Genomic DNA, 15630 nt, shown 5'->3' with positions numbered 1-15630 from the left:
AAGGGAAAAGGAGAAAATGAGAAAATCACATGTTCAAAATCCTCATAAATATCCAAGTCAGTGGAACATAAACTCCATCATTCCCTGAACATGAACTGCAAAACCAGAACTGAACAAATAAACTTTTCACCGTCCACATCTCAAGAGGGCACCCGGTGTGAATGATGAACTGTCTTTTACATTGAGGTACCATATGTAAAGAATAGGTGGTCCTTCATAACTACTGTGATTTGTATCTGTTTGTCACCAAACTCACATATGAAAGCACTTTTCTCTCAAATCACACAGCAAGTACCTCACATTCCAGAGTTTATGGAGGACAATTCCGTTTTCCTCCATATCTGCCCGGGTTATATCACACTTGTGCAGACTGGCTTTAAACTTTGGAATTTTATTTTTTCCTTTTTTATTTCTCTGAAATCTAAAAACTGCATTTATTGGCAGGTACTGTACATTCCAATGTTCAAAGTGGTGTTTAACATTATCAGCCATGCTGGTATGGTATGGTATGGTATGGTATGGCCAGTAGCTGCATACAGCATTTCAAAACATGTCAGACTGATTCATAATTAACTTTTATGTCTTTGTTTTCTTTTTACTTTTACACAAATGGTGAAGTATACTTACTAGAAGATACAGCATTCTTTATGAGGTCTTGTATAGATTAAGATTTTCCTATTGAAAAGCATGCATCATTATGGGCAATTCAAAATTGGAGTAATTCACTGAGAAATTATTTCCAGTTGTTCCTAAGGCACAGGGCATGACTAAAATACCATGTATCTATTTCTTTAGAAAAAGGAGACGGTGTGAATCAGCCGACATTTGCCAAGTAAGTGTGGTTAGAGAGCAAGCATAATAAGCCTTGCATAACATGTATAGCATGTAATATATATTTTCAGATGGCAGTCTCAAGCAGCAGTACAAACTCATGTTAAGTTCACCTCCTCTGTCTTAACATTACTCATCACCTTCCAGTTTAATTTGCAGGAGCACAGTAAAATCAGAGTGCATGACAAGCAAAAATCAATGGCTCCCCTGTGGATCCTGCCCACTGACAAAGAGAGTGAAGGACTATTTTCATAGCTGGCCTGCACTTAAAATTCCAGAGCTGAATATGCTTCTGTTTGTGACTTTTTGGTGCCCTATAATTTAATACCTTTTGTATTTCTTTTATCCCCAACTGAGAAAATAGTAGCACAAAAAGACATGAGCCATGTTTTACTTTGTAAGTTCATGTTTTTTCCCCATACTTTAATTAAGGAGATACTACAAATAGATATACATGGACTTTATTATTGGCATAATGTATAACATTACTGTAAATTCTCATGTACAACACAACAGATTGGTAATATGTATTATATTCCATTGTGTTCCAAATAGACATATAGGAATCTATATAAACCTTAATTAACACACACACACGCACGCACGCACACACAATATACCATGTCCAGTGTAAGACAAGTATCATATATATATATATATATATATATATATATATATATATATATATATATATATTTGAATAAACCCTTTTCCCCACTTAAAAACACACTGAATTACTTTTAAAATACATTTTACTACATATTCTGTTGTTTTTTAAATTTGCTGTTATGTCCAAAGGGAATTATGACCTCTTGAGAGGACCAACCCCCCCCCCCCTCTAATTTCTGTTTTCCTGTTTGGCTACTATGTCCAACAGCAGGTCAGAGAAATCACTTTAGGTTTGGCTCTATGATTTGGCTCTGTTGCTCTCATTAGGACTACCCTAAATGAGTAACAACTTTGATTTTCAAGACCCCAGCTTCCAATGTTACAAGCAAGCAGGAGTTTCTTTTTTTAAATTCCCTTTTTTGTGCTTTGTTAATTACTCACATAATCAGCTTCCATATTACACATGCCTTGATCTTCACTAATCCACAAGATGATAGGTAGTGTAGTGAGCAGACAATATGTGTCTGTTAATATTTACATTAGCATATACTGTCAACCTTCAGCTATTATTTTTAATCACAGCACAAGTACATATGTGACCTTTGAATCTGTACCTAAGTGGTTTTTCGCAAGGCATTTGTATGTTCCAGAGTCTGAGGGCGTGGGCCTCTGGATGATTAGTGTACCCTGAGGGTGGAGCAGTTCACTACCCATAGGCCGCCCCTTTTCTGCTGCTGATAGAACTGAATGATCTGGAAGCTCCCATGTGATCTCTGGCTTGGGGATCCCAGTAGCAGCACAGTTGAGCTGAATAGGTCTCCCAGTCTCTGCCCTCACATTGGAGGGTGGCCCCATTGTGATCCGTGGAGGGTAGGCAATGACAATAACAGGGACAGTAAGTACAGCCTCACCAGCATCGTTTCGAGCTCTGCATATGTAGTTTCCGCGGTCATGGAGTGTAGTGTCCTGAATTATAAGAGTACCATTTTCTAGCAACTGGTAGCGTCCGAGGACTTGAGGCCGAGTAAGAGTGTGACCACCAGGAACGGTCCAGTAGATTCTTGGTCTGGGACTCCCATCAGATAGACAGTGAATGAAGAGGGGCTCCCCTGATATGCTGCGTATGATACCCCTGGGCCTTGTCAGGATATAAGGCTTCTGCCCAATCTCCAAAATTATTAGCTTCTCTATGTAGCCCATGAGATTCTTGGCACCACAGCGGTATTTCCCAGCATCTTCTTTGTGAGTACTGTGGATGACCAAAGTCCCATCATTGTTTATTTGGTGGCGAGAACCATGATTGGTTCCACCAATAAACCGTGTTCCATTAGGCAAAGTCCATGATATCTCTGGCATTGGCTGCCCATCAGCAGAACAATTCAGAACTGTGGTTTTCCCATTCCCAGACACAATACGTTCATTGAAGGGATTATTGAAGATTGGCCTTCGGAGCATACTTGTAACCGTCAACTGCACCACCATTACTGCCTCTCCTCCATCATTTCTAGCTAAGCAAATAAACTCTGCTGTATCAGAAGGGCGGACATTACGTATCTCAAGTGTCCCATTCTGGTGGACTTTAATCCTACTCCCAAAGTAGGGTGCTGTTAGAAAGATGTTATCAGGCATAATCCAAGTGATAGTAGGTCTGGGAGTCCCGTCAGCCATACAATCTATAAGTTTCCTGGAATATGTAGACACTATTTCTTTAATGACTGTTCTGTTCTGATGGTAGCCATTGATCACAGGTGGATTCCCACCTATCTCAAGCTTGTAAACTTTTCTGGTTTCTCCGCCAGGGTTGCGAGCCATGCAAACATACTCCCCTGCATCAATTACCTTGACATCCCTAATATCCAGAGAACCATTGACATGCATTAAGTAGCGTTCATGTGATGCTGCTATTACATCGTTATTGGGAAGTATCCACAATATCTTAGGTTTAGGCTCTCCAACTGCCTCACAGTCAAAGCGGATGCTTCCTCCGGGCTTCGCTCTAGCATAGGTCTGGCTGGATGGACGCATCCTAGGGGATGCTGTAACTACAGTGATATGTACATGCATCTCATCTTTGCCAACCTGGTTCTCAGCAAAGCAGGTATAATCACCTTCCTCTGACATTCCAACCTGGAGAAACATGATATGAAAACACGATATATAAACATGATATATATGTATATATGTTTGTGCAGTTTGTGTTTGATCCAATTCAATACCTGGTTTAGATAAAGAGTTCCATTGTCAAACAGAGTGTAGCGACGTTCTCGTCCTCCTCTACTGCTGGCATCAGACTGCAAAGCACTGTTGACCACTGTACCATCTGGTAGACCCCAGGAGATATCTGGCTTTGGTGCCCCTGAGGCTTTACAGTCTACTTTTAAGTCCTTTCCGTAGGGTACCTGCTTCTTGCTGTATACCCTAGTCTCTATCTTGGCTGGCTTCATTGATACACTGACTTTCATGAGTTGTAGAGCATCACCAATCTTGTTTCGGGCCACACAGAGATAATCTCCGGCATCTTTATCACTCACAGTGTTAACAGTAAGAGTACCATTATCGAGGACCTGTATCCTGCTGCCCACCCTGGAGTAACAAATAAAAGAAAATTAGAGAGACAGTTGCAAACCTGGCATTAAGATAATTTGCAGAATTCCTTGTCTATGCTTATTAAGAGCAAAACGCATAAATTTGTATGGTTTCATATATTTTTTCAAACAGCTAAAATCAAAACGGTAACAGTGGAAAAGTGTCTTATCTGCTTACACCAAACAAATGTGTACAGAATGCCACTGGGAAGATATAGCAATTAAATCAGTAGCTGCTTTACATTGCCTCAGTCTTTCTGTTCTCTCTGGTGTTAGACATTGCAAATGACAATATACCGACACACAAAGTGTTTATATAAATGGGTATTGGGGGTATAAGAAATAATGTGGTTTAAACGTACAATGTTTTTTTAAAGATGTAAAATTAAGGTAAGACATGCTTGCATTATTATCACACTGAACAAGCTAACAATTAGGAAAAATATAAATGAAATACACTCAAATTCCCTTCGGTATGATGACTTTTGTGTGTTTTTTTTTCAATCCTAATAGAAGCATAGAAAGAGAACCATTGTATTGAAAATATTTTCACTTCAGTCTTCATTTGACTGTGCTGAGTTATGCTCTGAATAAGTATAGTCAATATCTGCATCTCATTTCTTTACATTTAGAGAGAATTACGTGTTTTACGTGTACTCATGAGGGACATTCAATGAATCAGTGCAGGCCACAAAACCTATAAAAAATATAAATGCATGTACTCTATTCACAATCAGTGCTTACTTTGGTAAGCATGACAGTATGCCACTGAATTGTTTTCAACAGTTTAGCTGTTTCATGAGAGGCTAAGGGCAAAAATAAGTCTGTTTTGGTGATTTTTATCCACTTTCTTCCATAGAATGTTCACTAAACCACTACAGTTTTTCTGAGCAATATTTATGCAAATCATGCACATTGAATTATTAGAATTTTGTAGCTTTAATATAAAAGATAATACAATAAATACCTGTTCTACCAATGAACGTATTTTTACCTGTACCAATAGTCCACCACAGCTTTAGAAGGTAGTTTCCAGATTATCCTAGGTTTAGGGTTTCCAGTTGCCGAACAGTTTAGTCTTAACTGATCCCCATATGACAACTCAGTCAAGCGCTTGGATATCTCCAATATCTGAGGAGCAGATTCTTGTAGTATTACTGTCAGAGTCACGACCCTTCGTTCTGAACCAGTAGAGCTGGTAGCAATACATTCATATTTTCCACTGTCTGCTGGAGTCACATCCTTAATGTGAAGCGTCCCATTCTCATACATGGATATCCGTGTATCGATTACAGGCCTGTTAGATTGTATCATTGACCCATCACGGAGAACCCAGTGAACACTAGGCTGAGGTGTACCATGACCAGTGCAGGGTAACTGTAAACTGTGGCCAAGAATAGCTTGTAGCTGCTGCCGCTTCTCCTCCATGATACCTGGTGGAGCTGCCACCACCTGCAGTCGGACTGTAGCAGTATCAGCTCCAGCGGGATTACTGGCAATGCATTTATAATGACCTCTGTCATAAACAGACACATCTTTAATAACCAGAGTCCCCACAGCAGATACTGATGCTCTTCCCTTCTCAGTGTTTTGACCCATGACTTGGGTACGGTTGGCCAAGATCCAAGATATCACAGGCATGGGCCGGCCCTCTGCTTTACATTTCAGTTCAACTGTGTTTCCTGCATAAGATTTTATCTCGCGCATCTTTGGCTCTAAAATGCGAGAGGGATAGGCTACCACTGAGAGGGTGATAATAAGTTTATCTGATCCATGGTCATTCTCAGCTAGACAGAAGTATTGGCCTCGATCTTTAATATTGGCATTTGGGATTGACAGCGTGCCGTTGCTCAACACCTCATACTTGCCCATCCTCTCTTTAATGGTAATGGTTCTTCCTGTGGGACAAAAGAAATACAGAGACAATGAAATATTTACCTTACAAACACCAAAACATTCTACACAAATCACTTAAAGCAACTGACAAAATTTAAACAGTATTGTTACTTTATTATAAATGGCTTTTACTTGCACCTGACAACAAATTTTGTTTCTACATGATGCCAAAAATACTGTCACTCCCATATCTTAATATGTATCACATTTTGGTTCTGCTAATGATAAGAATGAATGAAATTATTTTTGTACCTGTGCTGGAGGAGAATCGTTTCCATGTTATAACTGGTTGTGGGTTTCCAACAGCCACGCATGGCAGGAAAGCATCAGAGTTAGACAGTACAGTAAAGCTAGCTGCATTTCCACCCACTATCTTGGGTTTGCTTGACATGACCTTTGTAGTGGGTTCAAAACCAGCATCACTGGCACTGGTCGCATCATATCCCGAGACTTGATTATAAATAGTAGAGGTGGCAGAATCCTTGTCTGTAATGTAAGGAACGGGGGTACTGATCATGTAGCCTTGCTGAGCTGTTAGAAGGATCAGTGTATCAGAGTTATCTACACTGCCTTTAGTACCACTGCTTTTTCGAGTACTGGTAGGTCTAATTCTCTCCAACACTAAACTGCGATTGGTGTCACCATTCCTTTGTGTTGGTGGTTTGATGTTGCTGTGGATTCTTGTCTGAGCTGTTGTGTAAAGCCGCTTAGTTGTATGTGGTATCAGTGTAGTAGCAGGATCATAAGTGGCAGAGGAAAATAGAGGTGTCATGGTGGTAGGATAGCTGGATGAACCGCTAGATGTCCAGTCAAAGTCCTCATATAGGTCACTCTCCTCAGCTCTTTTTTCAGTGGTACCCAATACTGTGGTTCTGGCATCTTTTTGTGTGTAAATGGGATTATATTCTGAAACACTTTGTTGAAAAAGTGTGGTTGCCTCCATTGTGTATTCCATGGTTGTTGCCTCTGTAGTTGTTGCCTCAGTTGTTGTAGTTTGTCGGACTTTGGGAATTCCAGGTTTCCTTAGGGGTCTTCTTCTCCTATAGGGCCTCCTTCTCTGCCCTAGCCTACCTCTTGTCCCACCAGGCCTCTGTCTGATTATAAGCAAATTGTCAGACAGTCTTCCAGACCCAGATGAGGTTACATCAAGATTTTCCTGCTGGGTGGGTTTGACAGTGGGTGGCGAGGGTAGAGTCTGTAATTCTGGTGGTGTTTCTGCAGTGGTATAAAACTGTGAGGAACCAGAATAACTAGTAACAGGTATAAAGTCCAAGCTGGGACCCAGTGTTGTGAACTGGAAATCAGCAGAGGATGCATCTCCATAGTCATCATCTAATGAACTACTCTGTGTGTGTCTGGATGGTGACAAACTATCAACTTTAACTAATAAGTTTGCAGAGGTAATGGGCGTAGGAGCAATGGTTGTGGTAAGGGTGCCTCTTGTTTCAGTCGTAGTTGAGGTTTTATTCGCAGTTAATGGCTTCTTAAGCCTACTGAGCATCCTTTCCCTTCCTTTGTTTCCAAACAATTTGTTCCATGGAATTTTTCCCCGAATGATCTTAGAAGTAGATGCAGTAGCGGTTGTGGTTGGGACTTTAGTTGTAGGATCCAGTTCAGGGGCAACTGCAAACGTTATGTACTCATTGGAAGTCTCTGATCTAGACTCTGCATTGTTGAATGTGCCATCTGAAGTCATGTAATGACTTGTGGTAGAAGCAAGAGTTTTTTGTATATAAGCAGGTCTCTCTGTTTTGTGTAGACATGGACTAGAAGATGCTGTTGGTGTGACCACTGCCAAATCAGTGGTTGCTGCCTTATTATCACAGTTACAGGCTGGGAAAAAAAGAACCACGTTAAAAACATACGTGTTGTTTCATGACTGATTATTTATGCAACACAGAAGTACAAAACAACAGGGTTTTTAAGAACATGGTTTCTTACCTGTGGTCAACTGAATTTGATATGGCACAGAGGCATTCCCTTCTTTATTCATCGTGGATTGTTTAAGTTTATTAATAAAGGACTGCATGTCATGGATCCTGTTTGGTTTAATGATCCTTCTGCGGCCTTGGAAGTTCCTCCTGCCAACCTTTCCTCTGTTACTTTGGCGTGGGATTATATGGATGTGCTGCCGGGAGATGATAGTAGATCCTGCAGGCAGGCGCGGGGATTTTATTGTCTGGGTTGTATGGAAAATGATCTTGTCTTGCTGTCTGTCTGTAGCTGTGATTGCTGTAAATGAGGTTTGGCTTTCAGGGTCTGTGTGAAGGACTAGCTCCACTGGGCCTGGTTCATCTCTCATTGGAGTAACATTAGGGTCTGTAGTTGAAGAAAAAGTACCCTCTGTCGAAGTCTCTGGTTCTGCAGGTGCTTCTCCTGATAACTCTAGTTGGGTTTCTTGTGAAGTGTCTGTCACAGTAGGTTGGAGAGTGACTGGTTGTAGGTTCAAAGGTGGCATGCTGGTTCTTTCAAGGGTGTAAAAGTTGTTTGTCTCAACTAACCTTGGATCTCTAGTGAATGTAGACTGCATATATGGCTCTGTTGTTGCCATGTCTCTATTTTCCATTATTTTAGTTGAATTAATATGATTGCTGAATCTATTTTCCATGCCATTTTCCTTTGTTGCTAAAATATGCCCCTCACCAATTTGTGTGGATGTTACTGTCTCAGTCTGCCTGTCTTGAGCAAATATTCTTTGTGGATTATCTGTTGTTGGTTGGACTATTGTTGGGAGAACAATGAGATGGTCTTCATCTTGAGCTTCACCAGAGCCAATTTCATTGTCACCAGAATAACTAATATGTGTGTTTTCATATTTTACTTTCTCATTTTCTCTACCACTCTTTATTTTTGAGCCACCCTGAGCCTTTTTCATAAATTCTGCAAACTTCTGCGGGTCTACTTTCCTGGAAGCTTTATCAAAGACCCTACTACTCCAGATGTGGCTGTTGCGGACTGACCCCCTCCTTCTCTGTCCCAGTCTACCTCCAAAACCTACTCGGCCACGTGATCTGTGTCTGGGGTAAGGCCGATCTGAAGTAATGGTCCTGGACTCCTGGATAGTTCTGTCAGGATGCTGGGAGTGGTGTATCTCACTGAGTTTGACTGTGTTTTGTGTCAAGCTAGAATCCATCGGAAACTCTGTCACCATCCCTGATCCCTCACTGTTGAAAACACTTGCTGTCACGGGCCTTTTGTCTGTTACTGTCACCTGAGAAACGAGTAGGTCAACTCCAACATGATTAGCAACTAAACACCTATAAAATCCTCGATCCCTTGCTGTGATACCCTGAATCAGCAATGTCCCATTCTTAAAAATGTTTCTGTTCCCATGAGGCTTGTCAAGCACTGAATGGTCAGGCAGAATCCAAGACACTGAGGCCTCAGGACTCCCCGAGGAGCTACAGTCAAAAACAAGCTTTTCACCCAGTGGCCTAGAGAGTTGAACACCATTGACCTCAGCCTCTTCCACATCAGTGGACAGAACTGTCACTCGAAAGATGAGGATATCTGCATCCAGGTAGTTTGTGGCAATGCACCAGTACAGGCCTGTGTCAGAGGTATCTGCACCTCGAAGAGTGAGCTTTCCTTCAGCAGTAATTATTATTCTCCTGTCCTCACTGGAATAAGGAGCTCTGACCTTGCTTCCATCTGGTAAAATCCACTCCAAGAGAGGCTTTGGATCACCCTGGATATGGCAGCTCAACTGTACCACACCACCTAGGTCAGGAGGAAAACATTTGATAATATCATAACCGTTTTCATGCTAAAAAGAAAAGACTTTTTAGTCTTTGAAATTCTGAATTCATTTTTTAAAATGCTTCCTATTTTATCAGTGCAATGATCAGTATATTTTCATACATAAGTAAATAGTTCAGTTACTGGTATGTGCAGACCTAAGTAAAAATCACACCTCTGAGCTAGTATATTAAGCATTAATCTCTGACTCCCACCTGTAAGTACAGTGTGCTCAGTCTTAGTTTGATTATCTCGTTTGATCATGGCCCAGGAATACCGGTCCCTCTTAGATGGTGTGCTTTCCAAACGTAGGTTTACCACAGACTGGTACTTAATGTGCAGAGTAGAGAAGGTGGTAGTAGTGCGGTCTAGTTGGAAGCTCACTTCTCCCTGCATTAACCATGCAGGAGAGGCTTTAATCTCAGCCTTAATGTTTGTGTTTATTTCTTTATCTAGATCCTTTGTTTTCATCTGAGCATATCGGTACACCATTTCTGGGCTTCTGGCCAACATTAAACCTCTCTCTAGCCTCATAGGAGAGTCACTGTAGGTGGCTAAGATCTGCCACAGTTGCTGGATGTGTTCATGGTTAATATTACACACCAAATACGTAGTTATGCAAGTGGTAAGCATGGTGACATTGTTTCCTTCTCCTTCCGTCAGGGTTTGAGTCAGGTTCTCAAAAGAAGTGGGCCGCTGTACAGTGCAGGTTAGACTGGCATCATTGTAAAACTGGTCGGTCAGGTTCATTTGTATTGAGCCTAATGGGGCAATAAAGTCCTTGGGGGAAACAGGAAAGAAGTTTCCTTCATCCAGGCTGATGTTTTTCTGCTTCAGATGGGGTTGGATCAAAGGTTTGGTGCAAGTAAAAGCAATGTTGGGTAGAAGGGATAGAGGCCTTTTGTGGTAAAGCAAAGGATTTTCACAAACAGGACATAGGCCTCTGGGATATCTCCTGTCTCGCCGGCATTTCAGCACACCTGGAAAGATTTATCAAGCAGTGCAATGTTTAGTTGGATTCATGGAGGAAAAAAAAAAATCACACTTTCAAAGTTATGTTCCAGCCAAACCAAAACTGGCTAATAAAACTTGTGAACCACAAAAGGTCAAAATCACAATACAGAATTGCGACATTTCGGTTAACCCTTGTGCTTGCCAAGTCATAAATAAAATGTATAACTTTAGTTCTTCTGTGTCTTCATTGTTTTCTGTGGCCCTCATGATGAAAAGATTATATGATATCTGCTTCCTGTAATGTCTCTGCAAAGATTTATATGCTTCTCTTGGATATGCCTGTCTTGCTTGGGATACAATCCCATGCACTATTAGGTTTTAAGAGAAAAACATACTATGCTAAAACCTGAGTACAACCACAAATACTGCCAGCAGTTTTACCAGATGGGTCTTATTAAAGCTGGTAGCAAATGTCGGTTTACAGAGGTTTAGAGAAAGTTTCTCTGGCATTAATGAAAAAGAAACTGTTTAGATTCAGAAAGTGACTTTCTTAGCTGTTAACCACGGTTCAATTTTATATGCCTCTAAGTACTTTGGGAATTGTCCAAAGCACAGATGCACTCCTTACCTGTATTTCTTTGTGCCCAAAGTGAGAACCACTTCATACGGCAATCACACTTCCAGGGGTTGCCATGGAGGAAGACATTTTCTAACTGACTGCAGCCTGAAAAAATGTCTGCTGGCAGAGTGGTCAGAAGGTTGTCTGACAGGTGGATGGTTCTTACTGATGATACCTTGAAAACCTGGCTGTGTCTCAGTGAGATAAATGTGTCCGGGTGGAGCTGCTGGAGGTAGTTACCCTCCAGATTAACCAATTCTAAGTTGGTAAGCCCAAAGAAAGCCTCCGGGTTTATAAATTCAATGTGATTGTGGTCTATGTGGAGTCTCAGCAGACTATCCAAGCCTTTGAAAGTCTCTTTGTTGATAATCTTTAATTTATTGTATGACATCTTCAGGACCTTGGAAAACACAATTAGGAAGATGGAGATGGTGGTCAAAACAATGATAACTGAAAGCTATTATGTCAATACACAACATTGTTTTTATAGACATAACATGAATTATTGTCAGACTGTTTATCTAGTCTGAAAAAGTGCAAGGAATCAAGGACCATCCTTCACATAACACACACACACACATATAAAATTATTGTGAATCACTCAACATTCTTTGTGAAACATGAGGCATTTACTTTTTGTGAAAATGCACCACAAAAGAGTTGATACAACTCTGTTTTTACAAGTTTGAACTTGTGACACTGAAATTCTGTATTGAATTATGCTGCCTGTTATTGGTTAAACACAGTTACTTGTGCCTAAGTTCTTTTTTAAATTTCATTACTTTATAATTAGATTTGCAAAAGCAAAGGTGATACTTCTGAATCAATTTTGCCATGGTGAAAACCCTGTGCTGTAATTGGACAACTCTTATCATTTTCCCCTCGCATTTGTGTCGTCTTTTTATGCTTTTTGAATTTTTTGTCATTTTGAATTAATTATGGATGGAAATGTGACACAACAGTCATAGAAAAGAAAATCAGCTGTGAACTTTTCATCCCTCCAAGCAGATATTATCTAAAAACCAGAAAACAAAACAGAAAACAAACAAAAACATATTTATGTAGGCATGCTCTACTTACTGATGTGTGTATGTCATCACAGAAATACTGAATTAAAACTATATGATGTCAGCAGTAAGGCTATTTTTGTAAACTAAAACCAAACTAAAAACAAAAGTTAGATGTGAAAAACAATATAGTTAACTAAAGTAAAATAAAAATGAAAACTATACTTTTTGAAAAAAAAAAAACCCTCAATTTTTTGAACTTGGAAAACTAACTGCAAATAAAAAAAATCTAGATATCTTTGGTTTTACTATCTGTTTGTTTCGTAAAACCTTTACTGCAACTTGCAACTACAACTGATGAGCCATGTCTATTGAAACTGTGGATGTCTACAACTGCTTCCAAAAAATTCTTTATTTTTATTGCAGTACCATTATTGATTTTCTCCAATCTTGTGTTTGACATATGCCCTCCATTCAAAAATGAAAATGAACATGTAAACTAATTTATTTAAAAAGAACTAAAACAACACATTTTCAAATTTAAAATATAAACTGAAATAAGAAAATCTACTCTAGAAAATAATAGCAAGTCAAAATGAAATAAAAATGAGGGTTGTCACACAAATATATATTTTGGATATTGCAGTGAGGTTGGCGAGTAATTTGTTTACAAAGGATTTTACCTGTAATGACTTAAGGTCTTTGAAGGCTCTGTCTTCAGTAGTGTGTATCATGTTGCTGTGCAGCAACAACAGTTCCAAGTTTTCAAGCCCTGAAAGATCATTTTCTCTCAGGATAGTTATGCTGTTGTACCTAATGGCATAGAAATGAAAAAGCTTTGGTTACTGATCATCATTTTGAATGAGCCTTCAAATATACTTTGCAGAAATATTACTGAAATGCAACTGAAGTTCTGTACATATAACCTAAAAGGTGGGCAATGCTGGTGAAAGATCTCAGCGAAAAAAAAGCATTCATTCTAATCCAGAACCTGTCTACTCAGACAAATAAGTGAAAACACCTCACTAGGTGAACTATAGGTATATATTCCCCTCAGTATTGACATACTGGACATTAGTATTGTGCTGACTATATTACCTGTTCCTCATTCAGGCAATTTAATTTAATAATTAATTTAACAATTTTAATTATATAATTGCTTTAGGGATTAATAAATTATTCAGATTTTGATACCATAACCTGCCAAACAGAGGCTGTGTGCATACTAAAGCATCTCAGAGAAAGCTCTTGTAGCAGGAACCAGTATACATGAAATTTCAAGTACTTTTTAACTGTTTATAGGTGGTTTTTGCATGTGTGTGTGTTTGGGGGTTGGGGGGTAAGGGACCTTGGCTCTTTCTCATGTTACACTACTTCTAACACATGATGGATGGTAGTACTAGCCATGCTAGGTCAGGGCCACATTTTACCATGTTGAAACATACATGCATGTGAAGACAATTTTAAAACAATGCCAGTAAATGTTGTTGATTACTAATATTGTAATACATATTAATGAAAACAATTCATAGTGTGTACCCAGTAATGTTTGAGTTCACTCTGTATGTGTCAGCAGGCACCATGACGTGCCCTTGGAGTTGACACTTGTAGAGGAAATTATGACTACATAATTAACTGTTAATTCTGCCTGTATTAATCCTGCCAAGACATCTCAGGATGTCTGCAGTAAATACTCTGCTCTGGCCTGGTCACATTCTGAAATGAGGTCTAATTGGGTACAATAATTGAATGCACTTGTGTGTCATTTGATTGACAAATAGCTTTACAAGCAGGTCTGAAGTAGCACCAGGCCACCACAGACAGGATAGCGGTAAGGCAGCTCTGTTTATGCATCATGTATTTCAGAATCTTTAACATAATAACAGCATTCAATAGATTTGAATGATTTGGTGATGAATGATGATTAATTTTATGATGAATTCATTCAGTGGCTGTGGTAACAGCTACTAGCTGGATGACAATGACAATGGGATGCCGACTAGAGTGGTGATTTACTTCTTTGCTGTTTTTTTTTGTTGTTGGTTATTTTTTGAGAAACTAAGCCTCTCAAAGCACATAAAACTAAACACTGCTAAAGTTCTCCGGTTAAGATTGTTGATTGTTGATGGCTAATGCTTGCTAGCTATTGCTTGTTAGCTAATGGCAAGATTGGCTTTGTCGCCTAAACTGAGCTAATATTTGCTTGTTGATTAACCAGCTTCACAAATTGAAGCTATAAAGTTGTGTTTTCTTGAGTCAAAGACATTTTAAATAAACATTTTTTATCTCAATTCTGAAAGGTTATTTTTTTTCCAGACAGTAATTACATGTGGTCTAGTTATTAGGCTAAACCTGTGTGACTTGTAGAAATACTTTTTGTAATGCTATTCTGTTTACAAAGTCTGCAGTTTAAATCACTCAGTAATTCTTCACCAAGAGTATGTGTACTTCAACTCTTACCCGAGGTTAATTTTTTCAACAGCTGGCAGGATGTGGTCAGGTATTGAAGTCAGGTATCTGAAGGTGCAGTGCACTTCAGTGGTAACATCGCAGGCGCATGGTTTGGGACAGTCAGCACTTGAAGGCAGCGCAGCAGCCAGGAACAACAAAGTCTTTAGCAACCACCTCTGCAGGTATGAAGAGCTGCACACACACTCAGTCATTGTGCACAGAGTTGGGGGCTTCAGTTGCACAGGAAATTAGAGCAAAACGTTGTCATGAACCATTAATGAAAACCACCTGAAGAGAGAATGATGAAGATATATAGATAGAAAAAAATAGATTTAATTTCCAAGCCATTTCCTTCATTCGTTTCATTCTATTCTTGTATATTTTAATTTCCGTCTTTGTTATTCGTTGCTATCAATGAAGAAAACTTAGGGAAGGATAAGCATTCAAGTCAAAATGTGTCCATGCAGTTGCAAAATAAAATAAAAACAATGAGAAAAATAACTCTGCAGAAGTAAAATATCTGCAGACAGAAGAATTTAAACCATGAAAAAAAGATGTATACAGTTTCTCTCACCGCACTAAAACATCTGTAGAAACCGGAATTGCTGCAGAAGCACGAATTAGAAATTCCTAGTCAAACTGTTTAAAGTCCACATTCAGTTTCAGTAGTTCTCCAGTTTGAGTTCTTAGATGAGCACACTCTGTAAGCACAGAGGGACTAGAGTCATTTCTCTGCGAGCGCCTGCAGCAGAGCACACGCTTCAGTCTCCTCCTTCTCCTCCTCCTTTATAAACTGCAGTAATGCAGTTCTAGACAAACTACAAATAAAAAGGCAGGGAGTTGCTTTGTTTGAAAGATCTCATAGACAGTTAAAGGCCAACAAAAGTCTTCCTCATCTTGAATTACTGGGGATGATATTGGAAATATTAACTGCTGCCAA

At 39.5% G+C, this 15630-nt stretch overlaps 1 protein-coding gene across 1 annotated transcript; it reads right to left on the bottom strand.

Moving 5' to 3' along the window:
• Positions 1-1544: 1544 nt before the first annotated feature.
• Positions 1545-15415, bottom strand: igsf10 (immunoglobulin superfamily, member 10). Its single transcript, XM_084951658.1, has 10 exons — positions 15265-15415; positions 14700-14978; positions 12923-13052; positions 11242-11632; positions 9875-10639; positions 7863-9641; positions 6174-7754; positions 5020-5923; positions 3657-4023; positions 1545-3567 (listed from the first exon to the last, which is right to left on the bottom strand). Exons 2-10 carry the CDS (start codon positions 14900-14902, stop codon positions 2017-2019), a joined length of 7671 nt encoding a protein of 2556 aa, XP_084807784.1. The 5' UTR covers positions 14903-14978; positions 15265-15415; the 3' UTR covers positions 1545-2016.
• Positions 15416-15630: the final 215 nt, after the last annotated feature.

This window comes from Perissodus microlepis, chromosome 14 (genome assembly GCF_051167445.1).
Source record: "Perissodus microlepis isolate ML-2025 ecotype Zambia chromosome 14, ASM5116744v1, whole genome shotgun sequence".
NCBI lineage: Eukaryota > Metazoa > Chordata > Actinopteri > Cichliformes > Cichlidae > Perissodus > Perissodus microlepis.
Note: the sequence above shows the minus strand (reverse complement) of the source record. Positions and strands in the feature narration are given on the sequence as shown.